This window comes from Embiotoca jacksoni, unplaced genomic scaffold, assembly GCF_022577435.1.
Source record: "Embiotoca jacksoni isolate LCO1_2020_lvr unplaced genomic scaffold, fEmbJac1.0.p SCAF_12, whole genome shotgun sequence".
NCBI classification, from domain to species: Eukaryota; Metazoa; Chordata; class Actinopteri; family Embiotocidae; genus Embiotoca; species Embiotoca jacksoni.
This window is the reverse complement of record NW_027185252.1, coordinates 6894540-6920755: the sequence shown is the minus strand read 5'-3', so window position 1 is coordinate 6920755 and position 26216 is coordinate 6894540. Positions and strand designations below refer to the sequence as shown.

The window sequence follows — 26216 nt, the reverse complement described above, 5'->3', positions numbered from 1 at the left end:
GTGTGGCATGAAGAACATTGTGTTTTTCGGATTTGCTCAATATGCAAATACACCAGCCTGTCCAGAGGAGATGTGTGATTCATTTGTGGTGACATAGCTATTCACTGTGATTTGATGCAGCCGTAGTGTTGACCTTAATTCTTTTTGTCTAATAAATACATAGATCGTAAATATGTATATATATATAGATATATACATATATATCTATATATCTATATATATATATATTAATGATTATGATCATGATTTTTGGGCAGTTATGGACTTTCTATCTGATACTGCTGCTTGGACTTCTTTGTAAATCACTGTTGGTTTTGGGGCGCAAATACAATTTTAAATAAATCTCTCAGCCTTCACCACAGGTTCTGCCTCATTCACGGAGCCAACGCCTGTAGTTCAGAGGGAAATGAGATCAACCACCTGCAAAGCCCGTTTTATCTGGTAGAGCTGTCATCCTATATAGCCACAGGTTCTATTCAGGCTGCTCTCACAACGCCTTAGGCAGCCAGACTTAAACTGTGTTGCTCACCTATTTTGATGTTGCGCTTTTTAAAATATAATAATCCCTACCTTCTGGGTTCATCAGCTTTAATATGGATGCGTGTGTGTGTGTGTGTGTGTGTTTCTCTGGGTGCATATGTACCTGCAATGCGACTAGTAATTGCTGTGTGCTCTCTGTGTTGTGTAATAAAGAGAATATCTGTCTGTTTGTGCGTGTCGGTGTGTGCGTGTAATCATCCATGATGTGCGAGTGTGATGCAGAGTTGGGAGGAATATTTGTTCCCCCCATGTCGACACACTTGTCCTCAGATAACACTGGCTGGGCGGGTGCGAGGGTGTATGAGAAGATGGAGAACAGGGGAGCTTTTAATTTCCTCAGCCGCACAGTTAGAGATTTTTACTTCCGCACAGACAGAAAGAGGCTGGGCTAAATTTATCTGCAGCGAAAGTACGCTTCCATGTTACTTTTTGTTAATGTGTAACATGACTAGACTTTTCTTTGTGAAAAATATATCATGATGAGCTGTTCATTCTCTGATGAATACATTTCTGTTTAAAGGGTTTAAAGCATACGTAGGTAATGGTGTTCTAATTAAGGCTGTTTCAAAATTAAGATTGGGTCCATTGAATACTGATGGTTTCATTCTAAGACTTAAATCTAGGTCAACACTGGAGACGAATAATAATTATTTGTTGAGGATTGAAACTATGTACTGCAACACTGTGCAGCAAAATCAACAAAAGAATTCTCTATGGGTTGCATATCAAATGTCAAGGTCGTAGCAATTTACAGCAATTTACAGCCAAATCAGATCTCAAAAAAATTTAACCCAAATTATGTTGCTCATTTTCGATTATTTTTTTGTTAGTTTACAGTAGTAAGAAAGAGGAAGCGAAAGATACCACTTCCATGACAACTTTTTCAAAGCCTGATCTAAATGGATGAAAACTGCAACTGTTATCGCTAAGATCGAGTGTGAACCTTCTCATGATTTCCATTTTCCAACACCATCAACAAGACAGCAAAAGAACCTCTTTTCTAGTTTTCTCTCTGGAGCAACTAATGAAGGTCACCTTCAAATGAACTACCTTCAGACACACAATAAAATTGACGAAATTGAACATTCTGAAGAACCTCCCACCTTGCTGATGTGCTCACAATATAACCTTTCTAGATAGATTTTGTAATAAATGATCTTTTTATCGATTTGCTTTTTTTTTTTTTTTAGAAACGGACCATCAAATAAGTCGACTCTGTGCACTGAACAGTGGCTAAAAAGAAATCTAAGAGGGCAGCATTGATTTACAAACCGGTTTGAAAAAAATTTTTTTTGCTCCAAATGGTGCTTCAGAACATTCTGATTGCTCCCTGAGTGCCCTCAGTGATAGTCTTTGAAGTGCTTGAAGCCGTGTGCTGAAACTCAGTGTGTGCTTATATCCGGAGCTTTTGTTAGTCACTTCATATGTACTGAGTCCTGTGCCATCATTATTCAATGATTCACACTGTGCAGCCAAAACACTCACTCTTATCTGTTAAGAGGCTGCAGAGACGCAGTCAGACAGCTCTGGGTGGGTGGATGGGTGGGGGACAGAGAGAGAACGAGAGACAGCGAGGCGCTCTTGCTCTCTCTCCTTCTCTCTTGTGGGAAATGACTTTCTCTTCCTCACAACATGAAGCCAGAGAGCATCCTGACTTCAAGAGCTTTAGATCCTGAATATTCACGCTGGTGGCATTTTACCATGTGTAGGCGGTGAGGGTTTGCTGAGAGGAGAGAGTGTGTGATGTATCGATCACTGTTGCTGTTGTCCTTATTTGCTCTGTGTCTCACAGTATCAGCTAACTCGCAGAGAAAGATGGAGAGACAAAGACAAATACGGAGGGGTTGGCGTTGTAAGGCACACTTGTTCAAAAGGGAAGCGCTCAACACGATTAAGATTCATTTAGTTTAAATACTACAAATTGAATGATACCATGGAAGACATAAAAAGAGAGTCCATGACTACTGGTAATTTTTTTTGTCTTGTGTGACAATTTTACATGCTACAGCATTGCAAGCCTGAATTATATAATGGTATTATATAAATACAGGAAGGAGGTTTGGTTTGATTTTAGCATTGCTGATTTTCTCACTGAGCCTTAGCACACATTTTTATGTTAAAAATACCACCTTCTTAGCTTTAACAGTGTTGTTTGAAGAAAACCAAAGAACAAATATCTCCCTTTAATATGTAAACTGTTTGGTTCAACATCTTCTGACGTTCAACACCTTTCACTATGTTGTGCTCAATAAAGTCTCCTTTAATTGCACCCTGGAAACCTTTTCCAATTTAAGTGCAAGTCAGTCATTTCCCAGAATAACTCTAAAACAAAATAATGAAATGATAGCAGCAGAGTCTCTTATTTGAAACAGATATGTGTTGTTGCTGCAGTGGATTTTAGTTCAATGTGACTCCTGCTGGTGAAGACATTGGTATGTCTTTGGCGTGACATTGGTTTTTGCTGGGGTTTAGCATTTCAGACATCATTTACATGTACACAGGAATAAGAAGCAGATATTCAAGAAAGATCGCCAGAAGCAGTTATGACAGATTCCTTAACTAAGATTATTTATACGTGTGAGAAATTTGAGCTGTTTCCAAACTGCAGGTGATGATTCACATGGGTAAATTACCAAGGAAACCTCATGCAACTACATCTGTGGGAGAAAGAGATCAAACAGAACAGACTGAAATAATCTGAAAATGCGTATTTTTTACATCAATTCTGGGCTTTTTTCTTTTTATTTCTCCCTTTTTTGTTTTTTTCCTGGATGGTCTGAGCTCTTTCGCAACAGCATTTGTCTGTGCTTCATCATTGTCAATTAGGTTCCAATCACTAACTGGGATGATTTTAAGCTTTAGGGTATTTGACTAGCAGCAAGCTTTTATTATAACACTATACTCCAGTCCTGGCTCATGAACTGCCAAACCAGAGCGGTTTTAGACATTTACATATCAAACCCAGCTTGTTCATAATCAAAACTATTCCTTTCTCACCAATATGGCCAAGAAATTCATTTTCACCCACACAAAACCCTCATTTGTATGAAATGGAATTGGCTGCATTCAGATTGCGTTGCCTTTCCTAGATGAGCTGCACTGATAAATCGCGTGTGTGTGTCATATAAAAAGACGGAGAGGGAACAAAATTGAAGGGGATGTTGCATGAAGTCCGACCTGTGAAAGCAACATAACACTTCAGTGCAGTGCACAGTCACCATCACAACATCCAGATACCACACAGCAATTTACATTTTGTTATATTTTAGGTGTAATACAATAAAAAAGAAACTTTTCCGGTTTGATCTTCGGCTAGTTGGATCTCTCTTGGGGACCTTGCTATTTTCGCTTCACTTTTGCGGCACATTTTTGGGGGAAACAATAACATCAATTTCCAGTAAAATTTTGTCACCTACATTTACTGTTTGAAACCAATAAAAAAGGGCAACTTTTTATTGCAGCAGGAGCGCTGGATATTAGGTGGAAGGTGTCGTTCCTACCTGGAAAAAAAGAATAATCTCCTCACTTCGGAATGAGTCAGAAAATGCATTTTTGCCTATTATTGCTTTTCGACACTGCAATGTTTAGAATAGATTTTAAGAGTTTATTGGAAAAAAAAACAACATTTAATTGATTATAAAATTTGCAAGGTCAAACCCAAGATAGGAAAGCAGCACGCATTCCTGTTTTCTGTGCTACCGCTGGCAAGCAGAAATGTTAGAAATATTTCAATTTTCTCAGTAATGCTGCCATCATACCGCTGTTAAAATGGACAAACCCTGAAAGAATCACATGTACCATCCTCAGCGAATGCCTCTTCGTACAGAAAAGTGGGGGGATATAATGTGGAACATTATTTGTGTTTTTTTTCTAATGTGTGCCTGTTTGTGTAGAACATATCAGTGTGTTGCCAGGCTGTTGAACTCTATGCATATATTTTTACTCTGAGGGGAGGGAGCTTGGCATCCGCTTCCGACTGACGTTTCAGGGCTCTGCTCTACTCTCTGCTTTGCTCCCTTCTGTGTGTTCTTGGAAACATGGTTGCCTTGTGTTGTCCTGCCAGGCCCTTGAGACAAGTCCCAGTACATTTCTGTCCCAGGCATGTGTGCAAATGTTTGTGTGTTTGCATGTGTGCCTGTTCGCCTGTTTATGTCATTTCTTTGTGCAGCCTGTGGTTCAAATTTTTAACTCAGTCAATGTTGAACACGAAACATTTGTGTCTGAAATGTCTTTTTAGTAACATTACATTTTGCCGTCTGTTCTGCAAAGATTTTGATTTGATGCTGTTTCGGGACACGAATATAGCTACAGTGATAGATAATAACAAGAAACTTAATTGCTGAACTTCCCAAATTCAATAGCTGTTAGATAATTCAATAGGTGCAGTTTACTGGTGGCTTTTTGTGACAAGTAACACAAATCAGAGAGATTTTGTGCAGAAATCTGAGCTGTGATTGTTAGTCACCAACTTCCTTGCCTCACACTGTCCCTCAGAGACATGGATGAACCACACAGGAGCCTGTTTGTATCTGTTTACCGGTTTTTGTCTCGCTTACACACAACTTAAGGCAAGTTCATGGAAAGTGTTCCTTCTCTTATTGTCTCTCTCTCTCCTCCCTCATTCTCTTTCACTGTCCCTGTGTTGTCCAGATGGAGGAAGTAATAGCGCGCATGCAGGATGAGAAAAATGGCATTCCCATCCGGACAGTGAAAAGTTTTCTAACCAAGATCCCAAGTGTCTTTTCAGGTAAGGCTTTTATCTCTCCCTTCCCTTCCTTCTTCTTCTACAGCAAAAGAGATCCCAAATGGCCATCAGACAAACGGGAACACTGCTGACAGTTTGGTTGCCAAGAGCGATTGCCATTCAGACAACTTTTTACCGTTTTGAATGGGGGCCCCCAAAATGGCAAACATTTTTCCAAAAGGCAATTTGACGAATAGCCATTTACCAAATGGGAACTTTTCATACTTCGCTTTCCTAACGACAACAAAATGGGAATGTAACTAAGACTTGATGTGTCAAATGGGAACCTTCCAAACACTTGAGCTGTTCCCTTTTCATGACAGTTGGAAAAAAAACCCTGCTATTCTGGATATAGTGTAGTTCAAGAGGATCAACTGGGGAAGGTGTATCCAAATGGCACTTTTTTTCAATCGTTTGTAGTTTCTTAGGCAATGCTCAAATGGGCCAAAAGTTAGACTGAACAGCCTATTTCTGCCCACAGCAAACAAAGCAATGGCTCCATAGACCTTTTGGGGAGCTAACATTTTTTAGGAGTGTCCGTTGGATGTGGAACAAGTACAGCAGCCTTTATTGTGGGACATTTATCTATTACATACAAATATGTCAACTATTTGACAACTGGGAAACCTGGTCATTCTGCTCCAAGGTCTTCAGATTTTAGTCATTAAGAAATGCTTATAAAAGTTGACAATTGAAACTTTTCTGCCATTTGAATTTCCATTTAAGAACATTTCTGCTACTCAAGTTGACAAATGGGAAGCATAGGTTGCCCATTCTAAATATTTACAAATGGAAGATATTAGGGAATGACTAAAATCTGCCATTCATAAAACCTTTTGAATGCGGTGTCCATTTCGATTCGTTAACTTTCCTTCCCGACTCATCCACTAAATACGTGACCACCACATATTCCATTCTGTTCTTTCCAAACAAAACACTGAACTATTGTGAGAGTTGTCTACTTAGCATTTCACACCAGCAGCGCCGAATGTCAAGGGGGTAATATTGGATTTTTGAGCTGTGCAACCTAATAGATTCTATGCAGGAGTGATACTGCTTTGGAGAGATGAGTTCAGTTAAACAGCACATTCAAAAGCTAAGAAGAGTGAACCCATCATTTCTGCTTTATGCAAAGATAATAAACAATGCAATATTTACTGAAATATAAACTTAATATTAGATTTACGGTATCACATTAAAATCCTGATAATTATTGTCCAAATAATCTCTTCTGTATAGAGTCAAAATCCTGATGAAATATCAAAGACTTATGAAGTCTACTGATAATTTAAAAACCCTTAATAGAATTGTCAGTATTTCCTATAAGTACTTTTTCCTGCAGAAACTGGGCACAAACCCCTTTTTTGCATAGTTTTGCCTCAGGCCATCCGCAATGCCAGAACCACCACTGGTCACCATCACTTGATCTGTTAGTGACATTTGACAGTGACATGGCTATTTTGTCATGGGTGGGCAGGATCGGGTACAGATAGAAAAACGGTTGGCAGTGAGGACCAACACATGAACACAAACACAGATATATTTAAATAGCTAATTTAAGCTTTAGTGACGTTAGTGAAACAAATGAACGACAAATCATTCGGGCATAAAAAAAAGGGGGCTGAAGCATGGCTCTTTTTTTTTTTTTCTTTTTTTTTTTTTACCCTTTTTGATGCCAAGTCTGCTACACAGTGTGTGTTAGAAACAAGGGAGGGCTGTATTGATCATTCTGGCCAGTCGACATCAGCTCAGATTCATGTCCGTATTGTCTTTTTGACAGTTATTATGCAAAGAGAGCAGCTAGCAAACTGCAACACTGGTTACTTCTGCAGGAGCTTAACATATCTTTTATGTGTAGCTGCTGTTGCTCTGCGTCTACAGTACATACTTTTAAATAACTCCAGTACTATACATATACTGAATCCACGTTTAAAACTATATTATAATCAAAATAATAGCATCATTTTTGTCAAGGGCAGTTTTTATCGATCATTGTGGAACAAAAGTCATGTCAGTGTGAAATGTTTTCAAGTGGATGATATTTTCACTCATAGTGTATGTGTTTTCTGGTATTCCGGGTTAGGTTATGTTTCCTTTAAGCGAGTAACAGAACTATAGCTTAGAAACAGCTCGTCTGCTGTTCTCTGTAGATGCTCAAACAAATGTCACACATGGTAGAGATTAGGGAATATATATATATATATTTACTGTTCTATTACAGGACATACCATTTTCAGTTTATTTTAAAATTCTTTTTTTTTATGCATAATTATAGCCTTTTTCTGATTTTAAAATTTTTGTAAGCAGCATACTTGTCTTCAGCTCATATGGTCCTAATATAACTCACAGCTACTTTAATTCATCTCATACTTTTATTCCTACACCAATATCTATTAACTTTGTTAAAGCATTGATTATCAGTGCATGTTTTACATCATTGCCCGTTGCTGTATCCTGTTGCTATGTGCAACAGTAGCTATCCAATATTTGTCATCAAGGGGATTTTGAACAGTCGATGCTATTGTTTACCATTCTGTTTACATTATTGTTACATTCTAATGCGCACGCACGCACGCACGTACGCACGCACACACACACACACACACACACACACACACACACACTAGCACACAAGTGCTTAGGGCCCAATCTATGGCCAGGATATTAATCAATTTGGGGAGCAGCCTTGTTAGAGGATTACCTTACACATCTCATTTAAGCTCTGTTTTAGAAAGTGGGTCAACTTTGATAGTGTGAAGACGGGTTTGTATTAATGCTGTTAATCCATAGAAATCTCATCGGGTTATGGGGGTGCTAAAAAAGCATAGGGGTGCAATGAAAGGGAAACCGAGAGACAAAATGCAGACCGATAGAAAGGTAGCTCGATGGTCAGAGAGACAGCCACGGGGCTTTACTGTCTCCCTGTATGAATTCCCTCATGTCTTTATTTCACACCTTTATTCTTCCTTCTGTAGCGTTCTTCTCCTCAACACACCTTTACCTGTCAGCATGACAGACAGTAATAATAACTTGGAAATTATATATTTAGCCAAATTGTCATAGTCACATGTTGTGCTGTGGTGTGAAAATGCCTGGGGGTCACAGCGTGCTGTTGAATTTCTCTGAGATGAGGAAATTACTCGGTTGCATTCTAAGATGGAGATGATGCAAAATGATGTCCGTCCTATCGAAAGTCTGATGTTCATTCTATCAAAATGTAAAAGTGATGCGCAAGTCATCTTTAGACTTGATGATTTCGTCAGCTGTTTAAAAAAAACTGATACAAGTGGAGTGACTTATCTTTTGCTCATGCAGGTTTATATGTATGCTTCTCTCCTCTCTACTCAGCCCCTCTCTTGAACCCATATTCTGACCTGTTCACATTTAAGGTTTTTTTTGTGTGTGATAGTTTACAGTGTACGATGTAATGAACTGATTAATCAAATGCTTTGAGTCAGTCAAATTGTGTTCATACGGCTCACAACGCCTGCTTCATTATGCCACCAGTCATTTACATTAATGGACTTCAGCCAAAGAGAGCTGGCTCGCAGAGGGTGTCAGAAAAGAATATTTGGTAATGGATAGCCTATTATCCACCTACATGGTGCAAGGTGAGAGGAATCGGTATGCACTGTGATGATGTGGGGAGGAGGGGGGGGTTAGGGGTATCATTGTTTTCCCTTCCATTTGCATCTAAATGCAAAAATGTGTTTCAGCACACTGACAACATTAAATATGCCAGGAATTCATACTCATGTGCTTTCTTTTCTTTCAGGGTCTGAAATTGTACAGTGGATGATCAAGAACCTGGACATTGAAGATCAAGGTAAAAGCTGAATACTGATATACTCAATACTGATCCAGATCAGGGGTCAACCTGTAGCTCAGGCAGCTTGCAAGCCTTTTCTCAGTAGCTCGCCAAAGGTGCGAACAATATATATCTCTAAATTTAATAACACAAAGTCACTTGGTAAATCGATCCAATAAAATTCAGACATCCTGCTGCGTTGCGACACAAAGCGATTCAGCTTTCAGCCAATCACGTGAATGTTTCCGAGCTGCTGTCAAGTTTGGTTACCCCAAGAGTGAGCTTCATCAATTTAAAATGTTAAGAAGTGCATATAGAAAAAAAATCATGCACATACCTTAAGCTGTTGTGATGAAAGAAAAATGTGTCTGAAGAGTATCATTTATCATTTTTCACTTAAAAGAAGCTTTTTGAGCTGGTTTGGGTGGAGCTAAGCTGTGTGAATAAATCTAGATCTAGACGTTCTAAAAACAACGGGAAGACACTTATTGTAGTGTGTCCACTGTTTTGGCCCTTTTAACTGCAGGGTCAACAAGTAGATTGGTGGCAGTGGAAATGACTCCGCTCACGTTGTCAATTTTCATTTAATTTGCGCTCGGAAATCTGATAATAGCGAACTTGTGAAATACTTTCTAATGGTGCTACTTTACCAAAATGTAAACAAATATCAGCTAAAAAACACAGAGCTCAACTTGTAGCTCAGAATGACTCCATGGCACCAACACACCAGTTTGTTTTCCCAAACATCCTCCAGTGTGAACGGTGAAAGAGGCATCTCCTCTTAATTAGTTCTTTATACTCTATGTGATGGTTGCTGGTGGTTCCCAGGGTTAAAAGAGAAGTGAAGATCAGATATTGCACAAATTTAATTTAGATGTTTTCACTAGTCTGCATTCAAAGAAAGAGAAACACCTACAGGCCTTTGTGGAACCTATATGTACAATTATGTTACGACATGCAAAAGTTCACAGCTCTGCATTTTTTTTCTTTGATCTTTTTGTGTCTTTCAGCTACACTGCAGCAATTGTTTTACTTTATTCTTCTTCTACTTCTTTTTCATCTTCATTCTTGCTTTACTTATTCTTACTTACTAATCCAGTGTGATAACCTAAAACTAGACTTTCTTAAGGGAGTTGTCAAATCATTATTTAAGCCCCTAATTGCAATTCAAATGATTCAAAATCAGGCAGGGTGAAGTCTGACAAATATGGAAAGTTAAAACCAAGTGCTTGTGTGCATTAGAAATGGTGATAAAGAAGTTGAGCCAACAATCAGAGTTTCTGGTGTGTGTGTGTGTGTGTGTGTGTGTGTGTGTGTGGGTGTGTGTGGGTGGGTGTGTGTGTGTACTGTGGGTGTGTTTACATGGTGTTTATGGGTGTGGATGTACATTTCATTCTGCTCTGCTGGGTGCCTCAGTATTGTACAATCAGCTCATAAATGTGACTAATCGACTCATAATTCCTTTGTGTGTTGTGTCATTTGTATGCAAGGAGCTACCTGTCTCTGTCTGTGTTCGTCAGCTGTGCATGTTGATATCGTCACAGTTTTTATGCATGTACTTGTTTGTGGGGGCGGAAGTGCTGACGTTGTATGGAGCATATTTATGTGTGTGTGTGTGTGTGTGTGTGTGTGTGTGTGTGTGTGTGTGTGTGTGTGTGTGTGTGTGTGTGTGTGTTTTAAAGGGCGCCAGGAAGCTGTTAAACCACCTGCAATATCTGAGATCCATTTACTGATCCAAGTAGACAAGACTGTCCATGTGCTATCATCTTTGGTTTCCGTTTATTTCCTCTCCTTCATGCCAAGAAAAAAGTGTCTGACGTGTAAAGGACATTATGCTTTTCCTCATGCCTGAGACAGCATTATGATTAATTATGTATCTATATTATGGGCATCTGTAATATGCCCCCCCCCCAAAAAAAAAAAAAAAAAAAAATACAACTAGAACAAAAAGCTTGTCAAATAAGGTCTGCTTCATGTAATAAACTCAGCCAGAATGCTAATTTATTTTGCATTGTTACTGAAGTATGTATTTTATAACATTAATTTCAATACATCCAGCAAATTTACATCGATAATGTTCACCTGCAGCACTGAAAATGCTTTCATAAGGTTTATATTAATAACAATGGTCTAAAACTGCATATCAGTGAACAGACTGAAAGCATGTGTCAACAAACAGATGTTTTGTCCCTAAAGACTTAAAAAAAAAAAAAAAAAAAAAAAAAAAAATCTGTCAATTGTTTTGCTGCACAGACACAAAACATGCTGTCAGTTGCCCTGCAGTGGTAAACAGTGTGTTCAGTGAAACTAAGTGACTTTAGGACTGAGCAGCTCCTGGTGGGGCTGACAAACACAGCAAAGTGAAATGCAATTAATGTGTCTCTCAGCACAATAGAAACAAGTTTATTATGTAAAGGCAGATAAGTTTATATCAAAGTTGACTTGGGGTAGAGAGTTTTTTTTTTTTTGCTAAATGCATGCCACAGATAATATACTGACACAGCCCAGATGAACTCATTATCGTCCTATTTGTCAATGTGTTGTCATTCTATTGTCATTTATCTCTGCATTTGATTTGCTAACAAACATTCCGGCATCAAAAGTCCTCCTCCACAGTTTTAGATGTTTTTTTTTGTCTGACATCTAACGTCAGTGTTCTTTTATCAGTCTCCTTCATAGCCTGGTTGCACATGGTACCGTATTTGTGTGAATCCATTCTGTCTTCCTCCTTAACTAAAAACCTGCGGGGAAGAAAGCACTTGTTTACTTTACTTAAAGGCTCCATTACAAGTCCTCAAAAAAATGTACTAAAGTATAGAAGTATTGTCAGCAAAATCTACTTGAAGTAAAAGCACCTCTTTGTAGAAAAGGCTCACAATAGAAATCTGAGGAGTTGTGAGAGGAAAAATAACAATGTTTTTATCCACAAATTTGTATCTCTTTTTCTTTAATCTTTGCTTTTGTATGAAATATTGGATAATTTCATCTGTTTGGGCCTCAGACCATTATCTAACCATCTAAGAACCTGTGCTGTGTACTTGCTTACTTTCCTCCACAGATTTAAACAGTATTACTTTTTCACCTCAACATCGCCAAACAGCTCACAGTGCAAACAACACACTCATCAAAATACAAATACAGAATCTGGCTCCTTGTCTTTAGATGAAGCTCAGCTGGAAGAATACTCCCACACTCAACTTGGCAGGGCTCCAAACTGCTGGGTTTTTGGCACAGAGCTGGTAATATGATGAAATCAAAGGGTGTTTTCCCCCTGGACTCCGTGCCCAGCCTTTCCTCACAACTTGACTCATTGCAGTCCAATGTTTTGTCAGCTATAAAGCTTATGTTATGTTATGTTAAATGGAGGCCAGGAGTTCCCATGCTACCAGGAATTGATCTTTATAGACTCTTAGTAGTAAAATAACAAAAACAATCGTGGTTAATCTTTTGTTTATCCCCTGATAAACCCAACATCACATTAGTCTGATAAAGTTTTTTTTTTTATTGATTCTTTTGCGCCAATCATTCTGTACACTTTCTATACAGAATACTGAATTAGCCCTTGCTGCCACACAAGATGAAGTAGAACAGGAGACATCACACACTAACAGCACTGTTGCAAATGTCATTCTTCATACTTTAGTGACTTTACCATTATCGGAAATGCATCGTGTTTGAGATAAAAATCCAAAAAATTTATGGTTTGAATAGATAGTTGGTTGATTTTTTTTTTTTTTTTTTTTTTTTTTTTTTTATTGTAAATGTCTTGAATTCTTCTGCATTTGCCTCTGTGGACAGATGCAGAAGATGTGCACAGGCCTAGTCTGTCCCTGTAAACATAAATTGGCTCTTTCTCCATCCATCCATCCATTATGTATAAGGGTCAAGGGACTCTTTCTCCTTCTGACTGATTAACACACCAAAATATAACCTTTAATAAATACTACAGAGAATAAAGAGGAAGGGATGTGTTTATAAGTAAGCAGGTTTAAATAACTTATGAGTCATAATTTATTAATGAATGGAGCCCAGTCACAGATATGCACACACGCACACACACATGCATACACATAATCATCCTGACCTCTCAAAGCTGTGATAGTCACCTCAGTAGTAAAGGAAAAGCTAATCTATATTTATATCTCTCACACATGCACTTGGTGTATACTGATACAGTATGTATGTGTGTTAAAAGAGTGAGGGCAGAGATGTGCATATTTTGTGCACGCATACAGTAAGCTCCTGCTATAGCATTCATAGCTCTGCCTATTTAGTTTAGTGAAGCATTTCAAACTTTGTATCTCTCAGCTTATTAGTGTATTAAGACAGTTTACTGCTCGCCTCCCCTGGGCTCTACACTAAAGATTAAACAAATAATCAAATGACTTAGAAGAGGCAGACAAGAACACTATTATTTGAAACACTATATAAATGAACTGCATCCTGTAGGCTATTGTTCATACTGAACAAATGTGTCAGTATAAATGGAGAACTGTCAACATAAACGAAACATGAAAGATAGGTCTCGACACCCTGAGGGACTTGCAGGTTGAGAACAGCAGGGAATAACTGGTGGCAGATGAGACACACAGTTGATGATGATTACATGTTTTCATTATCTGATGGTTTTAAATCAGGGACAGTCAACCATGTGCTGTGGAGCTCCAACTAAGCTCAACAACAGGTGATTTGACTGATGAGTTCCACCTCTCCGGCTGAAGGTGTGCTAATCAGCGACACCTCCTGCTGTGCTGTTTGGTGGGAATGGAGACCTGCCTATACCCTTCTGTCAAAGCCGAGTCTAATAAAGCAGCTGCTCCTAATTCAGGTCCCCATGTTCTTTCTGGCCATTTTGACAAGGACGAATTCGTACCTGGGGATGAACGGTGAATGAAGTTGAATTAGCCGGTGGGACATTAAAAGAAGCCGGCTGGCCAAGCACCTGTGATGAGGAACTATTGATTGCAATGTAGTCAGAGATTTTTTTTTTTTAATGAAAAAGTGAGATTCGAAAGCAGCTTTATTTTTTTTAATGCCTCAAAGTGAATAAAGAGTGCTTGTAAAGAGAGTCGGTTAGAATTTAAATTAAGGAAGGAAGAAGGAGCCTTCTCACTCTGATTCTTAAAGAAAATGTTTGATATTTTGGAAAATATGCTGATTTGTTTGTTTTTTGGTGGAGAATTAAGATTTTCATATCTGTCTGTCAAGGCTACAACCATCAGCTAAATGGCTTCTAGCATAATGGCAGGGGGAAGCACGAGCTAGGTCTGACAAATGTTAAATTCCCCAGCAGGCACTTGTAAAACTCAGAAATTAACTCAAGATATCACAAATTAACAGAATGTTATGCATATCTTTTTTTTTTTTTACTCTAAAATGAAAAACCCAACAATTTGACATTTTGCAGCAGGTTATGTGTAGGAGGACTGCTTCTGGGCTTTGAGCAACTGACCAGACAACCAGCAGGTTGTTACTGTCCAATAAATCTGACACATGATCCTCATAAAGCAGTGATTTGTCAGTTTTACACTTCAGTTTTTCTGCAGATTATTCAGATGAGCTATAATTTGTTATTTTTTTTTATCTTCAGAGGTGCTGGTGGATTTTCTTTTCATGTGTTTCTGTTTAGTGATAAGCACAGCTAACCGGCTGCTGGGTGTACTCATTTGAGTGTGAAAGAAAGAAAAGGAGCATGTTTTGTCAGACTGTTCTTTTAAACCTGAAAATGGTCAAAATATGTTATATAATTAAAAGGGCTGATATTTTAGTTTTAAATAAAATAAATATTAAAGACAATTATTCAGCGCCTGTAAAAGTATTAGCAAATGAGTATTATGTAGTGAATAAAGATATTGGCATATATACCAGTGTGGTAGCTTTAATTCTGTTCCAAAAATACAGCACAGATCAATAAACTAGTTCTCACTACATCTCATTCTTTTGGAATTATTTCCTGAACAGATTTTTGAACGAAAAGGTAACTCAGCCAAGGCCAATAGTCCACTCTTCTATGATATGCAAATATGCAGCCTCAAATATTATATGTGTCTGGATATTTTTCCAAGCAAACTTTAAATGGTAAGGCTGTATTATGGAAAGGCTATGCCTCAAAATGACTTGATTTCATTCATGGGGGTAAAAGATTATAGCTCACCCAGCCATTTTTACCAGGTAAAATTGCAGGAAAGGGGCAATATATCCATATAATGCAGTTTTGCGCTTACCGTAATGTGTCTGCAGCTCCTGAGAGGTTGTTTTAGCCTCAAAATGACTATGTGTAGTCAGAAACACTGAACAAACACAAGTGTACCAAGTTGTAAATTGCCTTTTTGTCTGTTTTCTCCCAGTGGAGGCTCTTCACCTAGGAACTCTGATGGCTGCACATGGTTACTTCTTTCCCATCTCAGACCACGTCCTTACTCTCAAAGATGATGGCACTTTCTATAGGTTTCAGGTAAGAATAATACTACAAATGCTCTGATTTTAATTTGCATTCGAGGATTTTATTATGTATATTCTATCATTTCTCTTTCTATGACTCAGTAGACTAGGTCCAATAAAACACAAAGTTGGAAACTTGAATTTGTTGACTGTATTCTTTCCCTTTATCCACATTTTGATTAGGGGCATATTGTGTCAGACAGGTTTTATGTAACTCTTTCAGCCATGGTAGGGCTGTATACATGGGATTGTGCAATCCTTTCTTTAACATGATACACCATGTCATCACATGTATCTTAGAGAAAACCACTTAGGTATGAGTTTTAATCTTTAGTCATGTGACATGATGAAACCTTTGCAGGAGAATTCTTTGTGCGTTAAACTGTTCTTCGTTTTTTTTTTTAGAGAAAAAAAATAAATTTAATAGATTTGAAACATACTGTATTGATGTTCATATATATATAAAAAAATCTGAAGCTCCTTGCATGCTTTTGAAGATAAATTGGGTGTTGCTGTACTTAATAATTCTCACTGCTTCATGAATAAAGGGGGGAAAAAGCACATTTCTGAATGTAAATAATGGAATTGACAGTTTAAGTGATTTTCCACCAAGGGAGTTCCCCCAAGTGTACTACACAGAAGAGGAGTAAATCAATGTCTAAGGCTGTTTGTGTTAGTGTCCGGCTTCACTTTGCTTTTTATGTGTAATCGCTTCTCATCTGAAGCCAGTCCATACAATGCTGCTCAAGGAGGGTTGAGATTCATGCCGGTGTCTGCTCTAAGCACTCTCTGAAAGGAGCTTATGAGCCTCAGACATTATGCCAAGCCCATTACACAACAAAATGTTTTATGGTGACAGATGCAGCACTGTGACTGCATGCCCACCTCGCATGGCAGTGCGCTCTTTGACTTGAAACACCATGTGGTTAGTTGTATACTGTCAGTTTTGTTTCTTAACGACCTGTTTTTCCCCACAGACTCCATACTTTTGGCCATCAAACTGCTGGGAACCAGAAAACACAGACTATGGTGAGAGAGCTGCTCTTTTAGCATCAAATACATACTTTGTGCATTTTTGGTGTGTTTTTAAGAGGCTAATGATGGAAACTGTTTGTGTAGTGCATAAACAGTATTTGACCTAGACATGTTATTAATGCTGAAGTTACCATAGGTTCAAAAGATGAAACACAAGTGCTGCAATAATAGTGCCTGGATGGTAGATAGAAACACAACAATCACACTCAGTTCTACTCAAATGCTTGGCCCACAGTTAGAATCAGCTGTAGTGTATGGGCATGCAATAACTCTATCCTCTCTTATTATTTGAATTTCATACAGTCATATTTTCAGTATTTGTCAAACCTCAGTCAACTGTGTCTGCCTCAGTCATAGTCTCTGACTGATGCTTCACAGTTTGTATGCGTGCACCTGTTGTGCACAGTTGGCTGAACATTTTAATGGTTATACAGGGATGAGCTTTTCATTGTTACAGCCAAGCAGAGTGGAGATAAAGCTTCATAATGCCAAAAATGGTTTGGTGAATAGCAGCAGCCTTGCAGGTCTTTCATTTGTTGTTTCAGTTGTAGGGGAGGAAAAGGCTAATGCTCACTGTGGGAATAATCCTGTGAGGTTTCGGGGAAGTTAGAAGGTCTTAAATGTAGCAACTGATTCACGTGAACGATGCCCCTTAATGAAAACAGTCTAATGGTAAAATGAAGCTCCCACATTATGGTCAGTTAACAAAGAGATGAGGGGATGATGATAGTGCAGGAAGACCTCAAAAGTCAGTCGTGCACACACAAGCACACACAATAACAGATCCGAACACACCATGCACAGTATATGACCTTTGAGATTTGCAGGCCTTTTTAAATGTGCAGTTGAGAGGATTAAATGAATAAACACAGGGCCACTTAAAGCTGTTAAAGTGAAGCTGAGATCCTGTTCTCCCTTTACTACCGATCTCTCTGTCTGTGTCTCTCAGCTGTTTACCTCTGCAAAAGAACAATGCAAAATAAAGCACGTCTGGAGCTTGCAGACTATGAAGCGGTAAGTGGAAGAGGTCTTTTGGTGTCAGCATTCCCCTTTTTCACATATCAGTTCTGTTCCTGTGTTGGCACTACTCTCACAGCTTCTCTCCTGTCTTTTTGTTCATCCTGACAATGATAACATTTGTTTTTCTGTGTGTCACTGCATAATTTGTAACTTCTCTCTCACCGAAGCTATTAAATAAGTCACTGGGTTAGTTGTTCTGAGGGATTTTTTTCTTTTGTATGTGAGCAGGTATCATTAAACGATGGTATCCAGCCATGCACTGTACACAGCTTGTACAGCAAACATAACTGGCCCAGATTCCTCAAAAGTCTGTCTTTTCGTGTTTGTTTTTTGTTTTACTTACAGGAGAGCTTAGCAAGGCTACAGAGAGCTTTCGCCAGGAAATGGGAGTTCATTTTTATGCAAGCAGAGGCACAAGCGAAGTAGGTTTCTATAAGAACCACACATGCATTAAATCATTTTGAGTGAGTCCTCTTACACCCTCATTATGACATGATTAAACTTAATGGTTTACTACAGCTTTCCTGCAATTACCAGCACACAACATCACAGCACATTGAACTGCACATTGAACATGTGATGGAGCAAATGGGTCATACATGTTTTAGATTAAGCTAGACGCTCTGTCGAACAATTCTGAGCTCTTTTTATTTTATCCAGAGTCGACAAGAAAAGAGACAAAATTGAGAGGAAAATTCTCGACAGTCAGGAAAGAGCATTCTGGGACGTGCACAGACCAGTGGTGAGTGAAATTACTGATAATCACCTCTGCTGTTACTGGTATCATTGCTGATATTGTCAACATAATCTTAACTGTTCCTGTATAAATGAATAATTTTGAAGAAATAATCTCACACTGACCACAATCCGCTTCACCTCCCAAATCAACAGAATTACTGCGTAGATATGGTCGATCATTTATGCTCTGTGGGTTATTCTAATCAATTCCACACATTTCACACGATGTAGGGGAGCTGTGTGACAAAGAAATCATGTTTTGAAAATGTTATGTAATTACAAGCACCTCATAGATTATACAATTCATACTGTATGCGAGCTATACGTGCTTCCTGTAACACTTAAGTGGTGAAAAGAGGTGAACATGCTGCGATTCCTCCGTTATGTGTTTGCCTTTGCCGTACACATGAAATGCCCCATCAATAACTGTCACAACACATCAGCTTCAGCGCTGCTCTTTACCTTGTTCCTGCACACTTGCTTAGTATTAGCATTTAGTTTCCCCCTGAGGTTAAAGGGTCTCCTCTGCTGTATTTCTGCGAAAGCCACTGCTCAATGTGTAATTGGAAAATAACAAGTTCAATTTATGCGTCCTTGGAGCAACATAATCAATATTAATTCTAATTTCACAGTGACACAGTCAAGCTACTTAGCTCTGTTCTTCTGGAAGAGACCGAGATTAGACCACTTGTTCAATCAGCCAGTATTTGCACACTAAGACTCAGATTTCCCGCTGGTTTACTTGTTTTGCTAGAATTGGCGCATTCTATGTTTAATTAACCAGCATCTGACACATTGTCCTGGAGACTTCTTAAAATCCCTTCACACCCCAGCAATGCATACTGGATTTGATTAACAAACGCACACTGTATAGTTGTGGAAAAATTGCACCGTCACTCATTGTGGCATCATCCTATTGTATAATATAGAGTATGGTGTTGGAGCATAGTCTATCTAAAGAGTATGATAATGATGAGTATCATCAGTTAAAGTCGTAAACACAGGATGAAAATCCTCACAGTTTTCTGTTATTCCCTTCACTCTCCTCACAGCCTGGATGTGTGAATACAACAGAAGTTGACATAAAGAAATCCTCCAGAATGAAAAATCCTCACAAAACTAGAAAGGTACAGTCCTCCTCTGCACTGTTACTGGCTTATTGTTCCTCATTGTGCTTGTCTGCAGCTATAAGTCTACTACTACTACTCATATAACTCTTCTATTTTTGTGTTTTTTTGTAGTCTGTGTATGGGCTGCAGAATGATATCCGTACCCACAGCCCAACCCACACTCCCGCTCCAGAGGCCAAGCAGCCTACAGAAGAAGAACTGCAGGAACAGGTTAGACTAGTCTAACTAGTCACTAGTATAAAAGACATGATCTTTAACAATCTGAAGTCAATGCTAGCACCTATTGATACACCATTTTTTGTATGCAATTAGTTGTATTGACTCTACTTTTAATTAAAAAAAAGTATGATTCATACATAATCAAACACAATATAGTACAGACTATATACTATAAGCACACAAAGTAAAATAATACAAAATAGCATGCAGTGGGTGTATAAACAATTTGTTTTGAGTTTGTCTAGACTGCTGAATGCTAATTGTTCCCTGCTGTGGTTTCAGATCACCTTTTGGCAATTGCAATTAGACAGGCATCGACTGAAAATGTCCAAAGTGGCAGAGAGGTGAGCAATGTCCTTTGTGTCTTTATTCAGTTTAGCCATCGATCTGTTTATTGAGCCTTTAAACAGCCTAACATGGCGTGGAATTAGGAACTCCAATGACTTTGAGGAGTGTTTGGACCCGGACAATGCCTTTAGTCGTAGTCAGCGTTGACCATGTCAGATACTGGATGTCACACAAAGTGTCAATTTGTTATTTCTTTTACTGAAAAGAGACGTACGGTCAGCACTGAGTTCTCCATCTTATTGTGTCCAAATCCCTCTTGTCAGACCCTCTTACAGTACCTTTCATTTCCATTTGATATATTGACTCTCAATAGGACTTCACCTCTCCTTTTGTGTGTTAGGACATACAAATATACAACCCCTTCATAATCACTTACAGAAAGGCGTAGAGCATCATTTCACCAGATGGGATAACTAGGTTGTGATACAGCAGTGATACAGACTAATGTATTTCATGTGCTGTCTGTTGCGTCGCCTCAAAAACAGTTTGCTGGCCTACACGGAGCAGTACGTTGAATACGACCCTTTCCTCACGCCTTCAGACCCATCCAACCCCTGGATCTCAGATGACACCACGCTCTGGGAGCTCGAAGCTAGGTGGGTATATGTCACCACAGAAAGACGAATCCAGATATTCAGATGGATACATAGTGAAGTTAATATATTTTTTTTATAGCTGATAGAGTGCTTTGTGGCACACATACTTGATCTGTGTTGTCCTCCAGTAAGGAGCCGGGCCAGCAGAGGGTAAAGAGGTGGGCTTTTGGCATCGACGAGGTTCTCAAAGATCCTGTGGGGAGGGAGCAGTTCCTCAAGTTCCTGGAGTCTGAATTCAGCTCAGAGAATCTGAGGTACAGGATGAAACACTCTTCATGCGCACTGACACACGCAAGCCTATGTCTATAAATTTTTACTGAAATATCAACATAAATGTGAAAAATAATCACATGCATCATGAGTTTTTTTCTCAGCTGATTGTAATTGAAACTATGGGACTTTTCTGCTGCTATGTTCCCTCCACCGTGATGTCAACAAACCATCATAAACAACGATCCATAACTTAAATAGAATTGTCATGTTAAGTCAATAAGTGCATTTAAAGACCTATAAAGGTAGAGGGAGTACTTAATCCTTTAACTAGATAAAAAAAAAATAGTTACACTAGTATAAAAATGCTCAGTTTTTTTTAAATAAAAGTCTTGCATTCATAATACAGAAGTATTATAAGCAGAATCTATTTAAAATATATCAGATGCAAAAGTACTCACTGAGAGTATCAGGATATTGTCTTTAGTATTTTATTCTTGTCTTTGGCCCATTAACATGTGTGCAGCATTTTAATTTTGAAGTTGGTCAAGATAAATGTAATTTAACTACATTATGAATATGTAACAGAGAGTTTAATCTGAAACCATTCATCATATTTTATATGATGATCCTACATTTAATATGTAATTTATTAGTCTTCAAAGCAACCAGGAAGAACAGCGAGGTAAAAAGAAAATTTGCCTCTGCAGTGTAGTGTAGTAAAAGAATAAAGTGTGCCATGAAATAACCTGTGTTGTGACTTGGCGCTATATAAATAAAACTGAATTGAATTAGTAGCATAAAATGGAAATATTCAGGTAGTACCTCAAAATGTACTTAGTTACTTTCTACCACAGCAAGTAAGATGTAACCATAACAGCTACATGCTTAATCCCAAAATCAAACCTCAACCGCAAACCACAATTGAATCCTAAAATATATCACTTAAACATTTGTGGAAGCAACTTTTTCTTCCCACACGGGTCCACACATTGGTGACTATGGGAACTGCTATTTGTCACTGCGACGTGATGTAATACACGCACACTCACAAGAGCGACTGTGGAGGATTTAATTCACACTCTCTCCCTCCCAACACACACACATACGAGTTAAACGTTCACATACATTATACAGAGGCATACACTCTATACGTTGCAGGAATCTCACTGTCTCTGTCCATGTGGTTAGATTGTGAGGAATCAGTGTTCTGTCATTCTCTGATGATGAGAGACATGATCAATAGTATGTCACTTTAATGGGTCTTTACTGTCTGTACAAATTACTCACATAATCGTGGGTACATTTTCATACCAACAACAAAACCAAAGCTGTCGCTGTTATTACTGGGGTCATTCCCTTTTCTCATTTATAAGACATAACCAAGAGCAGTACTAAATATTGATATTAATGGTAATATTAATCAAAGCAGGGAGAGCCAGTGGATGCAGCCTTTTTAAAATATGCACAACTGTAGCGCCGGGTAGAATAACACAGGACTATTGTGTTAATCAATATATTAATGGTAACAGGAATACTGCAGAGCATCAGATGTGCATACAAACAGCTAAATGTGAACAGAGTTTCCAGTGTGCAGGATGGCTCCTCTGCTCCCTCTGATGGTACATGTCTGTATTGTTTCCTGCCCACGGCTGATAATGGAGTAATTCCAGTCTAAATCTTAGTCAGCTCAGCGTAATTTTAACTCAACAAGAGGAAGACTAACATTTAGGGATATATCCACCCACATTAACATGCAATTGTTTTGAATTAAACTTGTTGCGTGGTGCCGTAATTGTCTACTTTTACAATCCATCCCTGCTGATGTTTCCCTGTGAGTAAACTTTTGCAGAGATCCTTTTGCAGTTACTGTTACATTTCTTACCTTGTTTTACATTTTTTCTCCTTTGTGATGATGTGATGATAAGATGATGGAACAAATTCCTCAATGTAATACATCTAAAGTCAAAAGGGGTGCTCTGAAAAGAAATCACTGAATTAGATATAAGTTTTTCAAATAAACGTGTGCATATGAAAAGACTTCGTGAGATGCAGAGGTTAAAGTCTTTATTATTTTTAAAACCCAATGCACCCTGAGCTCAGCTAAAGCCCTCGTTCTTAAAAGATGTCATTTCTGGACTGGTTTTACCAATGACTTTAAAAAATGAATGGCTGCTGAATCTTTTAACTACCAGCTGTCAGTGGATAATGTCCATGAATGGTAGGATTGTGAAACTGTGTGGACCCATTTATCATTACAAACTATTAAGTGTTTCTGATTAACTGTGGAATTTCCATGTTGGTTTCGAACTACTATATCAACAGGCAACAATCATGCTGTTCGTGGTTTGTAGGTTCTGGTTAGCGGTCCAGGAGCTAAAGAAGCGTCCCATCAGAGAAGTTCCAACCCGGGTTCAGGAGATCTGGCAGGAGTTTCTGGCCCCCGGAGCGCCCAGTGCCATCAACGTGGACTCTAAGAGCTACGACAAAACCACCCAGAATGTCAAAGACCCCGGACGCTACGCTTTTGAGGACGCACAGGTGAGTAAACTAGTAAATGGTACATTTACATTAAATCATATCCACAGCTAATTTCTGTTGTACAATTTAAGAGTGTAGATAAAAGTTCATTTTTTTCCACTGGATGTTTCTCTAAACACTGCAGAGTGACACACATAGGACAGCACCATGTTCATTTATAAATCACAGCTCTGTCTGGGGGAGCAGTGGAACATTGCATTTCCTGATTTCTATTCAGCACTGTGTGTCACCTGTGTCTGCTGCTTTTATACATTATTTTCACATTATGTGTCTCTGCAGGAACACATCTACAAGTTGATGAAGAGTGACTCTTACAGCCGATTCATACGTTCCAATGCCTACCAGGAATTATTACAGGCAAAGAAGAAGGTAAAAAACACAAAGTCTGACTCCAAACTTTGGACAAATGTCTGAATAAAATGAGATGTAGAGAAGTATACAGTGAATGCTGGATGCCTTGGTTGGTAGATACTCTGACTCTGCAGTCTGACACTGAAACATGGTCTCTTGGCACCCACAAGCCTTTACGGAGTCTATTAAACCACCCCATAAGTCAATTCCCAATAATCCAAACATACAAAACAATTTGTATGGAAATTTAGTTGCTAGTGTTTTTACCTATACAATACATACACACTGTATAGTCTGCCACAGGGGTAAAGTTGACATTATTCTGCTCACTAAGGCTATACAACAATTTTAAATCACTAAGGGCCACACAAAAAAAAAAGTATGATTATTATTATTATTATTGAATTATCAAACTAAAGCTAAAATGTAAAAAAAAAACTGATTTCCTTTTAGGTGTGGTTTTGTCTCTGCTAGCTCCTTGAAATTACATGGAGTCATAAATTATTGTTTAATGCAGGATCAAGTATATTTGTCCCACAAAAATGCTCCGTATCTGAAATGGATCTAAAATTCCCGAATGCAGCTGTATATGTGGTGGAGCTGCCAAAAGATGCCAGTCAGGTCAAACCAAAGAGCACATGAAATAAAGTGGCAGCCGGAGGGGAGAGAGAGTGAATTCAACATTTTAATAGAGTCTGTTTCAGGTGTGGTTGACGGAGTAGTTGATCAGGACTCATACCAGCTTGTAGAAACCCTTATGAATAGAAGAAAGAGGGGGGCTGTCATAACATATCAAATAATTTGGATTTAAATAGGTGCATTTATCTGCTTAAAACCTACTCTGTCTCCCACCTCCTGCTGTACACCTTCCCTGCCTTTGATTCTGGCAAAAAAAAAAAAAAAAGATTTTAGTGTTATATGTGGGTTATTTTTAAAAGTAAGAAACTGCTAAATCTTCATCGGTTTCTGGGTGTGAGTTATGTTTGTTTTTCTTTCTGATGAAATATGATGTGAAAGCAAAACACTAGAGGCAGCATACTCTTCACTAGCTCCCCACGTCTGTTTTGATTCGAGTTTTGACTTTTTAATCGCTTGATGGCGGAATACTCTTCTACTATTGTCTTTGAGGTAGGCTGGACTGAAAGTAAAGCTGTTGTCTATTTATCTTCATATTCTTCTCAACATATCATGATTTATATGTGTCCTCTGAATCCTCCGCGTCTTTTTTTTAATCCTCAGAAAAGTAAGAACTTGTTCTGAAGGCTCTTGCTCCCAGGTAAAGTCCAATATAAAGTCATGCATAATGTTATATCCTGCCTTTTTAGCATTAAATAACATGCTACAAGCAATGCTACATTAAATTTGAACAATGCATGCAATACAAAATTATGCAATTATTATAGCACACCCTACCTCCCACTTGCTTACCTCGTTTTTCCGTCCTTTTTTTTCTTCTTCCAGCGCAGGGGAAACCACTGGCATCCAAGAGATCGACCAGTAGTGTGCCATCATGCTAAAATCAATGCCATCTCTCTCTGGGACATGGATTGGGGGACCATCTCATCTCTTCATCGTCATTGTCTGTCATCTGCTCTTGGCTCAGCCGGATGATTAGCCGAGCCTTCTGTTCGTCTGTTGTCCACAGGATGTTGCATGTCCATGGAGAGGATGTTCCTTCTTCTCTCTCCTCTTTCAGTACCTGATATATTTCCAGTATTCTCAGAAAGAAGGCACTGCTGGACTTGTGAGGACACTGACAGACTGTCAAGATGAAAAATGCCATTGAAGAAAGTCAAATCCAGTGTTTCAGTTCTTGCCATCGTAACTGCTGGAACGGCGCCCCCTCTCTCACTTCCAGCTGAAACAAATGATGTCAGAGAGAAAAAAAAAAAGAAAAAACACGTAGAAAAAATATAAAACGACAGCTTAAACTGATATCTCTAACCAATGTCATCGCTTTACATGATCTGAGGTCACAGATACTTTGTCACGCTATGGGAAGTGTTGTGCAGAATGAATATACAATATATATACATATATATTATGATTATAATTATTATTATTTATTGTGCATTTATTATGCTTTGCATTATTTTATTGCACTACAATAATTAGCACATATGGTTTTCATTGCACCTGTAAAGTCACATTCAAATTTACAAAAATGCTGTCTCCTGTCTTACGTAGAACATAATTCTTTGTTATTCTCTCCTGCATTTATTTTTATACCATATTTAAATACACTTTTACTTACTTGTATTATTAAAGTTGGCCCTCTATCTGTTACTACGGCCTGGCTTGGATTTTTTTTTTTTTTTTTTTTTTCCCACTTTCAGGCACACAAGGTGCCACTACAGAAATGAGAGCAGAATTCGTTCCAAAGGGATAAAAGAAACCAACATCTATGCTTAGTCATGCATTTTTATTTTCTACCACTAGAGGGTGATAAATTATTTCCTACAGACTCCTTTCAACACCAGCGCCTCCTCATCTCA

The 26216-nt window shown here is 38.5% G+C and overlaps 1 protein-coding gene across 2 annotated transcripts in view; it reads left to right on the top strand.

Annotated features, from left to right (window-relative positions):
- The window catches only part of rgs7a (regulator of G protein signaling 7a), a 47547-nt gene extending 21540 nt beyond the window's left edge, over nucleotides 1-26007 (top strand). Inside the window, exons 3-18 of one of the 2 annotated variants that reach the window (XM_069144476.1) lie at nucleotides 5191-5287; nucleotides 9060-9110; nucleotides 15440-15546; nucleotides 16511-16562; nucleotides 17518-17582; nucleotides 17934-18010; nucleotides 18249-18330; nucleotides 19379-19453; nucleotides 19568-19666; nucleotides 19958-20019; nucleotides 20509-20619; nucleotides 20748-20873; nucleotides 23184-23370; nucleotides 23650-23739; nucleotides 24961-24997; nucleotides 25188-26007. In XM_069144476.1, coding sequence (XP_069000577.1) covers nucleotides 5191-5287; nucleotides 9060-9110; nucleotides 15440-15546; nucleotides 16511-16562; nucleotides 17518-17582; nucleotides 17934-18010; nucleotides 18249-18330; nucleotides 19379-19453; nucleotides 19568-19666; nucleotides 19958-20019; nucleotides 20509-20619; nucleotides 20748-20873; nucleotides 23184-23370; nucleotides 23650-23739; nucleotides 24961-24981 — 1302 coding nt within the window. In that variant the 3' untranslated portion in view covers nucleotides 24982-24997; nucleotides 25188-26007. Of the gene's footprint in view, nucleotides 1-5190; nucleotides 5288-9059; nucleotides 9111-15439; nucleotides 15547-16510; nucleotides 16563-17517; nucleotides 17583-17933; nucleotides 18011-18248; nucleotides 18331-19378; nucleotides 19454-19567; nucleotides 19667-19957; nucleotides 20020-20508; nucleotides 20620-20747; nucleotides 20874-23183; nucleotides 23371-23649; nucleotides 23740-24960; nucleotides 24998-25182 lie in introns of both variants that reach the window. The other variant, XM_069144475.1, reaches the window with a different exon arrangement.
- Nucleotides 26008-26216: the final 209 nt, after the last annotated feature.